Consider the following 15,661-nt stretch of genomic DNA (forward strand, 5'->3'; position numbering starts at 1 on the left):
AATGTTTATTGGCTTATCACTAGAAATATCGGCAATAAATTTGAAATACGCAAACAACTATTTTAGAAGCAAAACAGAAGAAAAGGACACTAATTTATTTGCTCCAACCATTACCCACAAATTGTATGGTGCTAATCAGGAGCCTTGCAGGACAGCCTGGGATAGTTTCTCGAATTGAAAGTTATTAGACTGTGAGGAGTCTGCAGACCACACAAAGATGCCGTTGAGCTTGCCGGAGTTCCTGAGCATTCGGCACGCGGTAAAGAAACCTTCTGCAGGTGACAGCCCCCCACTGTCCTCCGTCATGAAACTAGCCAACACTTTTCCGCCACTATAGCGGGACTCCTGCTCGTTGAAATGTTTTATGAACTGTGAGACGGTGGTGCTCGAGTCGTAGGCATAGAATTGGAAATTCACAAAGTCAATCAAATTGCCATAGCTTTCCCAGAGTGCAGTGTAATGGGATTGGATTGGACCGTCGTCATAGGGAGCGACGGAGGCGAAGGAGATGACTTTATTCCGCTTTAACTGTGTTATGAGCTGCCCAATGCACTCAGCAAATGTATTGGGATTGGTAAAGTCGAAATGCTCATAGTCGATGTCGATGCCGTCAAGATGGTATTCCTTGATTATGCTTGTGAGCGAAGAAACGGCGTTGCTCACCCACGACGACACAGATGATGGCATGAACTGGACGTTCCCACTTTCAACGCTGTCCCCGCCTAAGCTGAGAGCAACTTTGACATTCTTGTGTTGGGCTTTGATGGCTTGCACGGCGCTGGGGCTCAGATTGTCATTATCCCAGAAAATGTTGAACTTTCCATTTGTAGGAGCACTTCCCGACGGGGTGTAGTCAATAGCGAAGGCGAGAATGAAATGAAATTGCGTGCGGGAATCGATTGGCAGGTCAGAAAATTTGACGTCGTTGAACTCGGACCCAATGTATTCTCTGAACAGATTCAAATTCGCACCTGAAATATATTCTCCTTTAGTTAGTATACCACCAAATTTAAAAAACATATACCAGTTTGGAAACCTGACAGGAAACTCACACAACTGACATTAAAATCATGAGTGAGATCTTTGGGAGCGTTTTTTATAAAACAAGTGTAACTTCAGTGAAGCAGAAAGATTTAACTATTCAAAACTCATAAAATTACAATATTTCCAAGAACGAAATATTTATTTAATTGAAATTGATCAAAGAAAAACTTAGGGTAGTTGAAAGGAGTTTTGCAAATTTATGTATATCCTCGAAAATAATCTTGCAGAACCCTTATTAGTTTGCTATACAGACCAAATACTCGACGTTAAAAATAGCTCAGCACATAGCTGACACACTGTTCTTTGTTTATTTGGATTTTAATGTCTCAAATAAAATAACGTGGTGTGTATCATATCAATTCTTCTAAAGTATTATTGGGAATCAGTCACACCTACCCAAATATGGGCATATGGGTAGGTCTTAAAGGGGATAATAATTCAGTGGTAGAGCATTGGAAGATCTTCGGTTTGAGGGGTTAACTGATCCACAAAAATATCAGTATAATATTAAAGCTAAGTCAGCATCAAACGTTCTATCAAATGGCTCAAAAAGTGTTGAAAATAAATCACCCGCATCAGAGATAAGCTGCTCTTAAAAGAACCAGTGGCTCAATGATAAAACCCTTCAGTAACAAATGGAAGGTTTTAGGATAAAATCCTAACTGATCGGTGAAAAACTCAACAAATAGTGCTTTCAAACAGAGACAAATCTTTTACATTTCATTCTAACATCCAAATTAAAAGGAGAGACCTACCTATTGTAGTAGGTACAAACGTCGCAAGAAGAAGTAGAGAAATCTTGAAGAATTCAGCCATGGAGTTGGTGTAGAAATGAATCGCAGTCCGAGAGGATTGTCCTGAGAAATGTGCAAGAAAGATTGCAGCAAACGCTCTTATATATATCCATACATGACGTTGAATGACGTAAGCTACGAGAGATAATCTTTTCCAGATTATGCGTCGTCATGTCAGCCACCAGGCAAAAACGACCAGCCTTTTAAATTTTCAAACAATTAATGCCAACCCGCGTTCAAAATACTGTGTTTTTTCTGCATTCGATTGATACGCTCATTAATGATTAGGAGCCAATGGTTGTGGGTACCCATTCCATTTAAATTCAAAGTAATTGCATATAATAATCATCAATCACTGTTTTGGAAGGATCGCGTTAGGAGATATTATTTTTCTTTACTGCATTATCAAGAACTAAAATCCAGCAATTCGCCGACATATCTTTCAGTATACGTCCGCAACGAAGTGTTACTTATCTTGGCGCTACGTTCTTAGCAAGTTTGGTTTGCACTCTTTCAAATACCACAAAATCAGTTTGTTGCGTTTCATTCAAACTAAACACTATAAGCATAATGATTAAAAAATTCATTCTAATACGACGGAATTTCAATAAAGCATAATGATTAAAAAATTTCATATTGAATTTGATATTTGTACCGTCTGCTCATACGTTAATGACATAAATACATTTCATTAACATGCAAGAAAAAAAAGGTGAGCAAGTGTTCCAAATCTCGGATTAAGTTCAGCTGGCCAGGAAGTCTGTGAAGAATATATAATTTGACATCATGTCATTGGAGTTATCTTTTGACTAACTGCTTTCCCTCAATTCGATACGCGTCTACATGAATAAAGTCTAGTGAAGTGTACAAACGCAAGTTGCAATTTTCCATCTGTATGCTAATGAATTTTATATTCTTTTTATTCCTCCTTTGTTTTGTACTTCATAGTCGACATGTTTGGAAGACAATTCCATCTATAGATGCCATTCCAGATCAAAAGCAATAATACTAAATGCTGGTTCAGTAGTCAATTTGAAATACGAAATGAAATTATTATTATTATTAAAATGATGGAATTGAAGATAAATATTAGTTTAATATATTAAGTTGTATTGTTTATATATTTAGGGATAGATCAATGGTCAAGATGTTGAAAATGTAGACAATAGTCACAAGTTCAATTCTTCTAGATTTATCGTTATGTTAGTTGAGGGTAGCTCATGTAGATAGAGGTATAGTGATACATCCTATGATTTCACTTTGAGGATCCCAATGGGCATTGATCCTTCTATTATTACATTTATCAAGGCATATATGTTATAGTGGATGACATCTATGTTGTGGTTTCTTATGCTTCCTTATGTTTAAGAACTTCTTATTGTTTTATGAAATAAGGTTTATACATTCCTGAAAAATAAAATAAAAATTATAACCTATTCAAAAGAAAGATGCATGGGATGGTAGCACATCACAAGTTTAAGCAATGTTATTCACATTTGGGAAAAAAGTTATAAGAATAACAAAAAATATTATAAAAGACATTACGATGAGTGGGAGTAAGAACTATGGTGCTAGGGTTTTCAGAGGAGGCAAAGTTGTAGGGGAGGAAAATCAGGGAGATGGTGATCATGAGGATGGATGGGATAGCCTAGATATTCTGATCCTAGCCCTATTTCCTTACGCTTTGATGGAGGAATTTTATCTTCCTAATTTTTTTCTGGTTCCTAGCTTTTCCCTACTCTAGGTTGTATCCTATGTTCCCCCTTTTTGAGGCAAACTTGGTTTTGACCTTTTTTATTCTGTTTGGGTTGGTTGCACTTGTTGTCCATTGGCTTCTACCTTACTCCTCTTGGCTCTACGGATTTTGGTGTCTCTTAGCAAGTTGTGCCATGTTTTGGGCCTATGAGAGGATGCTATGCTTCTTGGTGCTATAATTGGGTTCTCCTCTGCCCCATGCCTAGATAAGGTCAAGAGTTTCTTTTATGCTCTTTTTTCTATGGCTATTAATTTCGTCATAAGTCTATCACTAGGTGAAGGTTTTTAGATCTATATCCACTCCCATTGGGCTCAATGCCTACCTCTGGGTTCATTTGTTTCCTTCCTTTTGGTATTCCCCTTGTTGTTTCATTCTTCGAAGGAGGCAGTTGTGGCTGATGGGTGGTTGTTCTTGGTGAGAGACCTAGTTTCCAATTTTGTGGATGGCTTTCTTGGTGGTTGGACTCCCTCCCTGGGGGCTTCGACTTTGATGCTTCTTGTTAAGGTGGTAAGGGTTCTATTGGTGCTAATCGATCTTCTTTCCTCGGATGTCTTATGGAGGTGGATTTTGTTGACATTACTTCTCATTCTGCTACATTGCCTACATTGAGAGAGGTTGTTGGTTCCTTTATTTCTATTATTACAATTGAGGTGGATTTCAGTAGTAAGGGCTCTCTTCCTCTCTTGCATATGCATAGTGGTCCTTTTGAGGTGGACTTGCTAGTTTTTCTCTTCCTAGAAAATTCTTTAGTTGATAATGGGCCTACTGAGGGAAACCTAGTTGTTGTGGTTGTTGGAGATTTTATCTAACATTTTTTAGGCTCCTATCTAACCCTTTCTGTTCCTACAAATATGGTAGTTTGTAGTGGTTTTACCCATAAAAAGGTTTTAGGGTTACTTTCAAAATATGATGGTTCTCTTTGTTTTGGGTCATTCTTCGACTACTTTTCCTACAGTTCAAAGAGTCGTCGAGCATGAAAGGTTTATGGATCCTTTACAAAACCTAATTTTCTCTCTCCTTGATTATGGCCAAGGTGACTCTGGTCTTAGGTTTCAAGATCCTTTGGAAAACATGCATGTTCTATTATGACACAATAGTTCCCCTCTGGTTCACTCCAGCTAGAAGCTTCTTGTCTTTGAAGAGGTTTCATTTTTTTTGGTTATTCAGTCATCTCACTACTTTTGTGATCCCTCTATTCGACGTATTGATTTTTATGTAGGGTTTGGGGTCCTCTCCCGATTTATCAAATTAAAATAAAAGTAGTACGTAAGAAAAATGTATGTATTCATAAACATAATTATAATACTAATAAATAGTTAAGAAGCCAAAGAAATAAAACCAATTATAAAAGGAAGATCCTAATTATTTGTTTTATATTACACATTGTCATTTGAGAGATCATACTCAACAATAATATTCTTCCAAATAGTAATTGCATTACTTATTGTAGATTGCTAGTCTTCATGTTGTAAGCACTTGTCACCTTGTAATAAGGCAAAAAAAAAATGCAAGGAATTGAATTTTCCTATCAACTATAAAAGAAGAAACTCCCATATACACTAATAGAAAGACATAAAGGAAGGGTGACCAACCTATGTAGGTAAAGAACAACTATTAAAAATGACCAAAGGAGAAAATGATAAACCAATCTATTTCATAGAATGTTATTTTAAGTTTTTAGTACACTCTCCTATCAAGGCACCCAATGGATAAAAAGCATGACTAATAGAAAGTGAAATAGGATAAAACATTCATAGTGTATTTTCAATATTTTAGATGAAATAACATTGAAACATTAGGATCATGATGGAGGCCAATAATGAAGACCTCACTGAGGATAATATTCTAGTGCAAATTTAATTATATGTAATACATTTTATTTATTAAAGTGTATTACCATGTAATGGGTGGTCCAAAATATTCTTGTATTCTTCAATTTATTTTTTAATGCCAACTATATATAAATGTGATAATGATGAAATATTTCTTATATAAATCATGAAACTAGTAATTGTATCAAGAAACAATGTATTCACTCAAAATGAATTGATCACAAATAACAAATTATTATTACATAAATAGTTTTATAAGAGCTCGAAAAAATAGATATTTCATAGATTTCCAATATAAAAATGGAGTAAGAGTAATTTATGTGATTTTTTTGTACCTATGAAAATGCGTTAGCTCTTTGAGGAAACATCTAGCTATATTTGGGGATTGTGAATGCTTGTAAATTGAAATTTTTTAATAATAATGAGACAAAAGGTATGATGGGACTAAATTAAGATGTTTACATATAAAACCCTTAGGAGCACCTTTTATTTAGTTCCATGGGGCTTGAAAATATTTTTTTTTTAAAGATTATTATTTAATTAAAAGGTTTCTTCCAAATAATAATTATTATTATTTTTCTATATACATACATCATTTTAATGATATAGATTTTATCCCTAATAATTATTTTTCTAGATACGTACTTCGTTTTAATGATATATTTTTCATTTTGTATGATCATATTGTATTGTGAATGAATTAGGTATATTTGTTGTTGATGTGATCTTATGATATACATGTTAATTTTTATTGATTGGTAATTCACAAGATCAACTAGGTGTGAGAACCTCGAGCCTTACAAAGGATAAATTTGATTTAGATATTCAAAATGATAATGAGTGGACATAGAAAGAGAAGGGAACAATGGTAAAGTGAGATTAACGAGTACTAAAAAAAAATTTAATGGAAATAATGTCAAATGCAATTTGATGAAAAGGATAAGAAATAAATTATATTTATTTCACTAATGGAATGATTCCACACAACGAAAAATTATTAGGAGGAGAGATGTATGAAAAATTTTGAACTAAAACATGGAGAAAAACACAAGGGTAACTTATTTAACAATCAAGTAAATATAGGATTTGAACACTCTACTTATGAAATAAATGTTGAATAAAAATAAATGGGTCTCATACATGGAATTCAATTGTGTTCTTCATAAGTATGACCAACATGAATAAATAGATCATTGATAATAAAATAAAACTAGTTATGCTACTTACAATTCCCAATATCACATGTTTCTTTTATTAATCTTAGTTTTGTTATTTATGTTTCTTATAAATATTTTCATCCCAAGTAACACTTTAAAAACATAACTTAAATATTGTTAAGATTGTAACATGGAGGAAACATTATCAATTATCTAATGATAGGAGAGAAATTAAATGAAAAAATATTAATCTAGTAGTATAATGATGGTCAAAGATAAATCCAAGAATGCACCCTCCCCCTCCCCCTTCTTCACTCTCTCATTTCTATTCTATATGGTTTTCAGATTTGTTATTCCTACCTAAATGATGATATGAGGAATCTTTAACTATGAGTCATGGGAGCAGATACTTGAGTTAAAGTACTCATTTTTTGCAACATGATATAGGTTTCCCATGAAATCCCCTCATCATCACATTTGACTACACATTTCCTTTTATATAGGTGTCACTTTACATGACTCAAGCTCAGTTTTTAACTACTCCTGAGATGGGCCAATGATGGATGTATTTCTAGATTCTATTGTAGATTTGTCCGACTAGACTACCTTGTTCATCTTGGTTTTGGCCTTTTCCTGACTTCATTGACTATTTGACTCGTGGATACTAGCACATTGTGGAGGCATCCATGCGACATGCTAACATCCCCTGAATCTATAGACTAAATATAGTCATTTGAGCATTACACCTATGATTGGTAGAGCTCGTAACACCTCTTCTTACACCCACCAATATCAGTTTCACTTCTAGCATGCATACTTGGCCTTTAGAGCCTCATTTTCACTCTCTAGCATTTGGGATCAAGCTTGAGAGTATTGGATTTCTATTTATCACTCTCTTGAACATTTTATTTACAACTTTTAACACTTTTGGCTCAATTTTCATGATTTTTTCTCTCACTCATTGATATTCATGCTTCAGATTCTTAATATCTCAATGTTATGGAGACAGTCTCATTCTTCTTATTTTTATTTTGGCAAGTCCTTCTCTTTGGGTGTAAAAGGAAATTTTATTATCCTCTTTCAATCTCCATTTAGCATATTTATTGTTGTCTTTGTTTTCATTCCATTATTATTTTAATTTATCTATCTATTTGGTTCTTTGTTAAGATGGAAACATCAAAACAAGAGTTTGACTATGGAAGACCTTTAAACATAGCCTCAACATTTTATTCTCTTGTTTGTATGTAGGTTTTGCTAAAGGAAGGGTTGCTGTACTAGAAGCTTCAAGTGGGGGATTGTTCTAAGCCTTTTTTTTTTTTCGTCTCTTGTTAACGTTGTTATTTAGATGCATTTATATTATTTAGAATGTCTTAGATTTTTTAATTTATTCATTATGTACTTTCTATGTACATCTCTATGTTATGTCTATATGGGACATTAACATGCTAGGTTGTCATCCTAGATCCACACACACGTCCTCAAGAAGAGAATTTGTAGAGAATACTAGAGATTTTATGTTAGCTATCCTTTCAAGTTTAGTAGTTTGACAGACCTTCTATTCAATAAATTTTGCTAATAGGTTTGGGTAGTTCGTAGTTTATATCTCTTAGCTCACAAGAGCCCCTGTTTAGTGAGATGGGGTGGCCCTATTTTCTCCTCTAAGTTTTCATCACCTTAAGGGTTTCAAATTCCCTCCATATTTTTGAGAACTCGACACAGATGCATTTTGACATTGCTTAATTGTGTATGTATATTCGAGAATTTTGCCTAAAGTAAGCTAAACATTTGTGAATTTTTTCCTTAAATAAATGGTCTAATACTTTGTGTTAGGATCCTTTATTGTATGCTTGCAGAGTGGTCAAAGTTTTGTAGAGTTTTTCTATGAGATTTATAACCCAAACTACCATTGGGGTTATTGTAAGAAGGAATTCCAGATAGGATATATGTCTCAATCACTACAGCCCTACCCATCCTAGTCTTATGTTCATAGACATGGTGAATCCAAATGATCCCTTTACTTCTCATCCCTTTAAGAGTATTGTGACTAGGCCCTCTTCTACATATAGATCACAAAACATTACCCTTGTAAATAGTCCCCCAAGATCTCCTCTTTCTATTGACCATGATTCTATAGTCACTATTTAGCTTGACTAGATTTAATTATTAGAGGAGAACCTAAGAAACTTACAAGAGTTCTTAAATAAAGAAAATATTCTCCCCCAAATTGGAAATATGGTCAATAATCTAACGGATATGTTAATCTCAAATAGCATAGTCTGGAGATGTTGAGGGTATTGTCCTTAATTGTTAAGAGTCATATGCTCCTTGTAGATACTCCCTCTCAGGGTAGTCAATTCGATACTACTAGTTCTCAAATTGGTGTTGTCATACCTAGAGTGATAGTACACATGGTTGACACTAGACCTATGACTAATCCTCTAATTCCTAGCATCAATGTCTTTAAGATTTCCCTAGGTTACACTGTTATGTCCAGCAGCTCTACCACTACTTTTGTCCTACCTCATACTAATTTTGTCAGTGTTAGTGTTGGGGCTAGTATTACCCTTGGTGGTGGTACTAGACTTCACACTAGTGATAGTCAAGGTGGTAGTTATAGTACCTATACATTTTCTCTTATGCATGGTGAACCTCCACCACCTCCACCTTCTGATACCATTTTAAGCACCATACTGAACAACATGGGACCATTATAATAGTAGCTTACAAATCTTACATCTACCTATGGTTAATCTTCATTAGCCACTTATTATTGCAAGAGCCTACTTGAATTTAGTATCCTTAATACAATACTTCAGTACGGGGTTGAGGTATTGAATTTTTTTTAGTTTAATGGAGGAATGAATCCTAATATGCACATTTATTTTTCAGGACCATGTCTAGTGAATATCATATTTTAGATTTTGTTTTACTCAAAATATTCTCTTGGTATCTTACGGGAAGTATGTTGGAATAGTATAATTACTTGCCAAATCACTTTATCTGAACATTAAATCATCTCATGGACTTGGTTTTCAAATAATTCCAAGAAACCATTGGTATTAGGGTCATCATAACTAACCTTGTTCATTGCAAACAAAGACTAAATGAGAGGGTTACTAAGTTTATTTCTCAATAGCAATCTATCTCTACTAGAATTTCCTTTGACCTTAAAAATAGTAACCTATAAAGAATGTTCATAAAAAATATGTAGTCAACAGTGAGAGAAAAGTTGTCTCTTAATTGATATCAGAACTTTTCTAATATGTGTTCTATGTTCACTAATTACCAGCACATGATGATTCAGTTTGGGGAATCTACTTCAAATTCTTGTGTTGGTGTTGTTGTCTAAATTCATGTGAATGTTATCCCTAAAAGTTACCAATATTAGAAAACCCATTTGGCTAAGAAAACCTTGCAAAAAACCCCCTAATGAAACCCTAAAACCCTAAAACCTAAAGGTTTTATACCTTTTATTCTATTTGGGCTTTAAAGTTCTATTTTTGTGTTGACCACCTTAGCTAGTCAAATCACTTAAGGTTCCACTAGTTTTAGGGTCCTAAGTCATGTGGGGCTAATTTCTCTCTTTTTTCCCTTTTACCAGTCCACAAAGCTCCAAGGCTTTCACCCTTTTTCAAGATGAGGAAGTTTCTTATTTTGTTTCCCTGTGAACTAGCAAAAAATCCCTAAGGCATTTTGTTATTTCACAAAATCATAAAGGAATATTACATTTCCCTTGTGAATCAACAAAAAAGGTTTAAAGTTATCAAAATTGGCAGTGACTTGGCAAGTGACAAGAGGCTTTAGGGTTTTGCAAAGACACATACGAGCTCGGGCCCTCCTCGCGAAATTTTCAAAGGTAAGGCACTAACATAGGTGTTTTTTTTTCATTTCGCAATGGTCTCACCCCGAGGAGGGACTCAGTCTATGAAATGGTGAAGGTCTTTATCTGCCAAGCTTCCAAATATGGTGAGAGGAAGAAAAGTGTCTGGCCGAAGGACCAAGTCTTAATGAATTCCAGCTAAGGTGGACCTACGTTGGACGTCACCGCAGGGCCCAACTACATAGGGATTTTGCTGCTTCATAGTGATGATATGAAGGAGATTTCAAAGCTAGAAAATGGTGATTGCATTTGCCATTTCATAGAAACATAAAGTGCTAATGTTTCATGTGCAGCAAAGTAGCAATGTACAATGTGGACCTCACCCAATATGTGGCCCGATCACAACCACTAGATTTTCATAAAGGTCGAATCAGATGGTGCCATTTTAAACTTTCATTGAACCCTATGAAAGACTATGTGGCATTATCTTGCACATCCGTCTTCACGCCATCTGTATGATCAGAGGGTCAGAATTCAAGCTTTTAGGCAAGTAGAAATTTAATTGTTTTGGCATAGGGTAGTTGTCGGCTAAGCTATCAAATTTATTTTTAAGCCTAGTTGGCACCTGAATCTAATTGGAATCCAGACTGCTACTTTCATATTTTCACCATAAGTGATCCTAAAGAGGATTCCAAGCAACACTTATGCTCATTTAATGCAAAATAGAGACTTTCTTGGCTTGTAGATGCCATAGAGATACATTGAATGCAAGGATTTCTTATTTATTCTTAGATGGAGGACATTCTCAGAGGCTGTAATAAACTCAGGTCAAACAACCTTCATGAATCTCTTCTCTACTGTGATAATTTATAGCCTAACCCTAGGCAGGGTTAGGGATTTTTAACTATAATTCCTCTCAGTTATGCCTAAACTATAAAGGCAATTTTGTAGCTCTATATCAGAGATCTTTGTTTCTTTTCTATTGCACAATACATGTTTCTCTGTAATTGTAAAATTGCTTAGCCTTTGCATTAATAGAATTTACTTATTTTTCCTTCATTCAGTTCTTACAATTTGTGTAATTATTTTACCTTATTGTTTGAATGAATTCTTATTTATTTTCCTGAGTTGTATGTGAGTATGTTAAGATCTCTTTGGTTGTCACTTGTGAACTATTTTTAGTTCCTTTTGCCAATTTTTAAGAATTCCAACCTTCACTCTTCATTTAGGAAGCCAATTAGGAGAAGATCTTGTGCATGTTTTAGGTATTCCTATTGGTGTTTTGTGCAGATATAGGTGGGAAAAATCAAATTCAATCTAGGTGAAAACATTTTTCCCCTTTAAAGCATTCCTTCTTCCCCTTTTCCCCAGTGATAACTTTAAGAAACTCCCTCTCAAAAAATGGTATAAAATCTTGGCAAATATTTAATTTTTAAAAATAATAATAATAATTTTTATTGGCGAATCTTTTATTTTTAAAAGAAAAATATTAATTTTATTGGTGAATTATTTTTTAACAATTTTTTTGGTAGAAAATATTAGCGAATCTTGGAAAATAATAAGAGTATGCATTAATTACTATTGCAAATCCTTTCATTTAAAAAAATATTTTTTAATAGAAAAGTAGAGGCCTGAAGGCGGAAATTATTAATGAGTTTAAGGGGTAGACTCAACTTTATTTATTTTCTACCATTAATTTAAAATAATCTAATAACTCTCTTTTTTATTTTGTGAAATAAAATGTAACAACAATTTGTAATACTCATGGGGCCAAAAATTTCTTTTATACCATTGATTTTCATTGAGGCCAAGAATTCAAAAGCAATTTCAACCCCCACGAGCATTATAACTTGTAGGTATAATTTACCTCATGGAATACAATGGAGGTCATTATGTTATATTTTAAATCAATGGTGGCAAATAAAGATTGTTGATATAATCCTAAAGTAACTAATAAATATGATATATTATTGACGAATTAATTTAGATTTATACAACAATTTATAAAATGTTGGTGAATCTGATGTAATCATGTATCAAATATTGTGGCAAATCTTTGTGTCAAAAATTAATAAAATAAATTATCTGGCGATTTAAATGACACTAAAATAAATATTTTTAAAAATGTAGCGATTTGAGTCACCTTAAAAGCTGAACTCATTAGTCAAATTTTCATTCTCAAATTTCAAAAAATAGCCAATTGGCGAATATTAACCACTAAAAAAAACACTTCTTTTTTCCCTCAAAATTAGTAGAATAGTTTTATATGTTTTGGGTTGGACCAACATTTGCATTCAAATTGGAAAGGGAGCTGACCTTCTCCACAAACTCAGCCTTGACTATGCAAGGTATCATACTTGGGGGATATTTGAATATGTCGTAAGGTTGATGATCAAGGTTGTTCATCAAGGCTGTATACTTTTGTGACAATGGGTTCCTTTAGGGGTATGTCTTCCATACAAAGGTATAAAAAAAAATGTTGTAGCTAAAGTCATTACTATACCTTAGGCAATTCAGAGATTTGTATAGGAACCATAGAAAAATGGGGTCTTTACTATGTTAAATAATTTCTATCTGAGAATAATGCAGAGATTATTAAAGGATAATTTGATAACCCTTCCTAAGATCAGACCTTTTCCCAACAATAGACCATACCCTTAATGGTATGATGGGTCAAAATTTTGTCAGTATCACTGTGTGCTTGAACATGACACTAAACATTGCATTTGTCTTCAACATCTTATCTAAAACCATATAGATAGTGGAGCTATCTAGGTTGATGAGATAAAATAGAAGTGGGTAATATCTATTGATAAGACAAACAGTGAGTTGTAGAAGTACACAAATTCTTTTTTGCCTCATTTGTATAATTTTATCTCTCCATCATCTTTGGATCTGACATCAAGAAAATGCATGTATGTTAATATGGTTACTATCACTCTAATCTCTCCTCCTAGCCAAAGGGAATGAATCATTAATATATATTTCACTCCTTAGGATTCCCCTTACTATGGAGAGGCTACTCCTCTTTACATCCTTTCAATGTTAAATGATTTGACCATTACAAGTGTAATGGTTGATTCTTCATGCAGAGTTGATGTTATTATGGAGGAGACCTTGTTTGTTTTTGATATAGATAAATGGGTTTTACATGGACCCGAAACCACAAGTTTTATAATATCTAGCCATCAGCCAAATAGACAAGAACCATGAAAAAAACAAGGCAACACCCCCGAATAGTCACGAAAGCAAAAGAGAAGCAGACAAACAAGACAAAAAAAGAAGTAAAACACTTAATTTAGAGAGTACACCAGATCCTTGTTCTTCTGGCCGAAAATATTGTTTGTTAATAGGTGGCATAGGCTAGGATATTGCAAGTGTCATTCTACCCTTCACATGCATAATGGGTTGTTTTTGTCACAAAAGTTTGCACCCTTGTTGAACACTTGTTCTCAACAACCTTGTAAAACATGGAAACAACCTCCATGTGTGGGACCTTGCACAATGTGAGGTTGCATCTTTGGAGAAGGTCGACTACATTATCAATCAAGGTGCAGTTTTGGACTAACCCAACACTTGTAAAACCTCTTCTAATGATTCAAAGGAGAAAATGGGAGAAGGAATTCTAAAAGAGAAATGTGAGGTGATGCACCTAGATTGAAATTATCCTTTTCCCTACCTATGATTGTATTAAACATCAATGAAGTAACCTAAAGAATGCATAGAATCCCATCCTTAATCAATTCCTAAGACATATATGAGATGAGAGCTTAATGAAGAACTAAGAGGAGCTAAAACATGCACAAACAACTCTTATAAGTAGAGGTGATACAACATATAAATTAAACAAAACTAATACAAAAACAAACTCATAACAAAGGGAGGACAATTTTGCACAAGGTAAATGAACTTGGAAAGAGGTAAAACAAGACTACCTTGATTAATGCAAACGCAAGGTAAATTTAAAGTTGCAAAATAATATATTTCTATAAGAGAAACAAGGGAGAATATCCTTCAAAAAAAGTTATTAAATTTCCTTTATAGATCTGACATAACTCAAATAGAATACTTGGTTTAAAAACCCTAACAAACTAGGGTTAGGTTACAAAAAGAGAGGATCATATTAGAAAAGACTAATCTAATGGTTGTGTGCCTGAAGATCTTCACTTGGATTGAGAAGGAGCAATAGTCCCTTAAATTTAGGAATCTCTTGCATTCAGATAGTGTTTGATATTCCTCTGTTAGACCCATAAGTCTTCTATCTATAATAAATAAGAATGGGCGGCAAAAAGGAAGCATCTTTAGGAGAATTAAAAAATAATGGCATCCATCCCTCAAGCATCTAGGAGTGTTTGGAGCATATCTCTCTTGATTTGGTTCACCGATAGGGTCAAAAACTGATTTTCGACCCATCAAGTCAGCAACCACTATGCATAACTATTTGATTTTTGACATCCTCCTCTAGTTTGAATTTGGGCCAACTGATATATCCCTTAAGTGAAATCGGATGATCATTATTAATAGTTAAACAAATTGGCCCCACAAGCATCATCATTGTTTGGTATCCAAAGATAACTCTTTTCTTTTGATCATTGTGAAATAGTGAAAATCTTCTTCTTAACCCTGTTGCATCATTGTTTCGCATCCAATGGTGCGACCCAATCCTTGACGGAAACAAAATAGTGAAAAACTCCACTTGGCCAACATTTATTGCTATAACATAGGGGTCCAGTGTTGGTTAACCATAACCACTGCAACTCCACGATATCCATATTCACTCTTTATATCATTGGCCATCATTTTTTTGCAACCTTAACTAGGTAGTTAGCCTTAACAACACCAAAACTACAAAAACCACCTTTCCTCTTCATTGGCATTGCTATTTTGCAAGGTGGATGTCATCAACAACCTTAACTACTGTGAAATTGAAAAAATCATTGTTTGTGGAGAAGACCCCACCTTAAGCTTCGATCGCCATGAAAACCAAAGCAGTGGGGACAAAAAGGAAAGGCCCAACCACTAAGAAATAATTAAACCAATAGAAAACTCCCACCATACAATAGCAGTTTAAAGGGGTTGGCACTAAGATGAAACGGGAACCCTCTAGCTGGTAGAACTTAAGTGAAATGACCGCCCTGAACGATCAACGAGTGAAAAGAATAAGGTCGAGAAAGGTTTTAAGGAAAAAGCCTTAGTGTTTAGGATTTTAGGCCTTAGTGATTTTCTTAGATCGGTTGTTTGCATGGCCAATCTTGACA

The 15,661-nt window shown here is 34.3% G+C and overlaps 1 protein-coding gene across 1 annotated transcript; it reads right to left on the bottom strand.

Annotated features, from left to right (window-relative positions):
• Positions 1-135: 135 nt before the first annotated feature.
• On the bottom strand, positions 136-9,059 carry LOC131034127 (chitinase 2-like; the record flags this gene model as incomplete). The annotated part of the gene is made up of 2 exons (XM_057965524.1): positions 136-971; positions 8,990-9,059. Coding segments are annotated over 2 exons (906 nt in total), but the record flags the coding sequence as incomplete, so codon positions are not given.
• Positions 9,060-15,661: the final 6,602 nt, after the last annotated feature.

Source organism: Cryptomeria japonica, chromosome 1, assembly GCF_030272615.1.
Source record: "Cryptomeria japonica chromosome 1, Sugi_1.0, whole genome shotgun sequence".
NCBI lineage: Eukaryota > Viridiplantae > Streptophyta > Pinopsida > Cupressales > Cupressaceae > Cryptomeria > Cryptomeria japonica.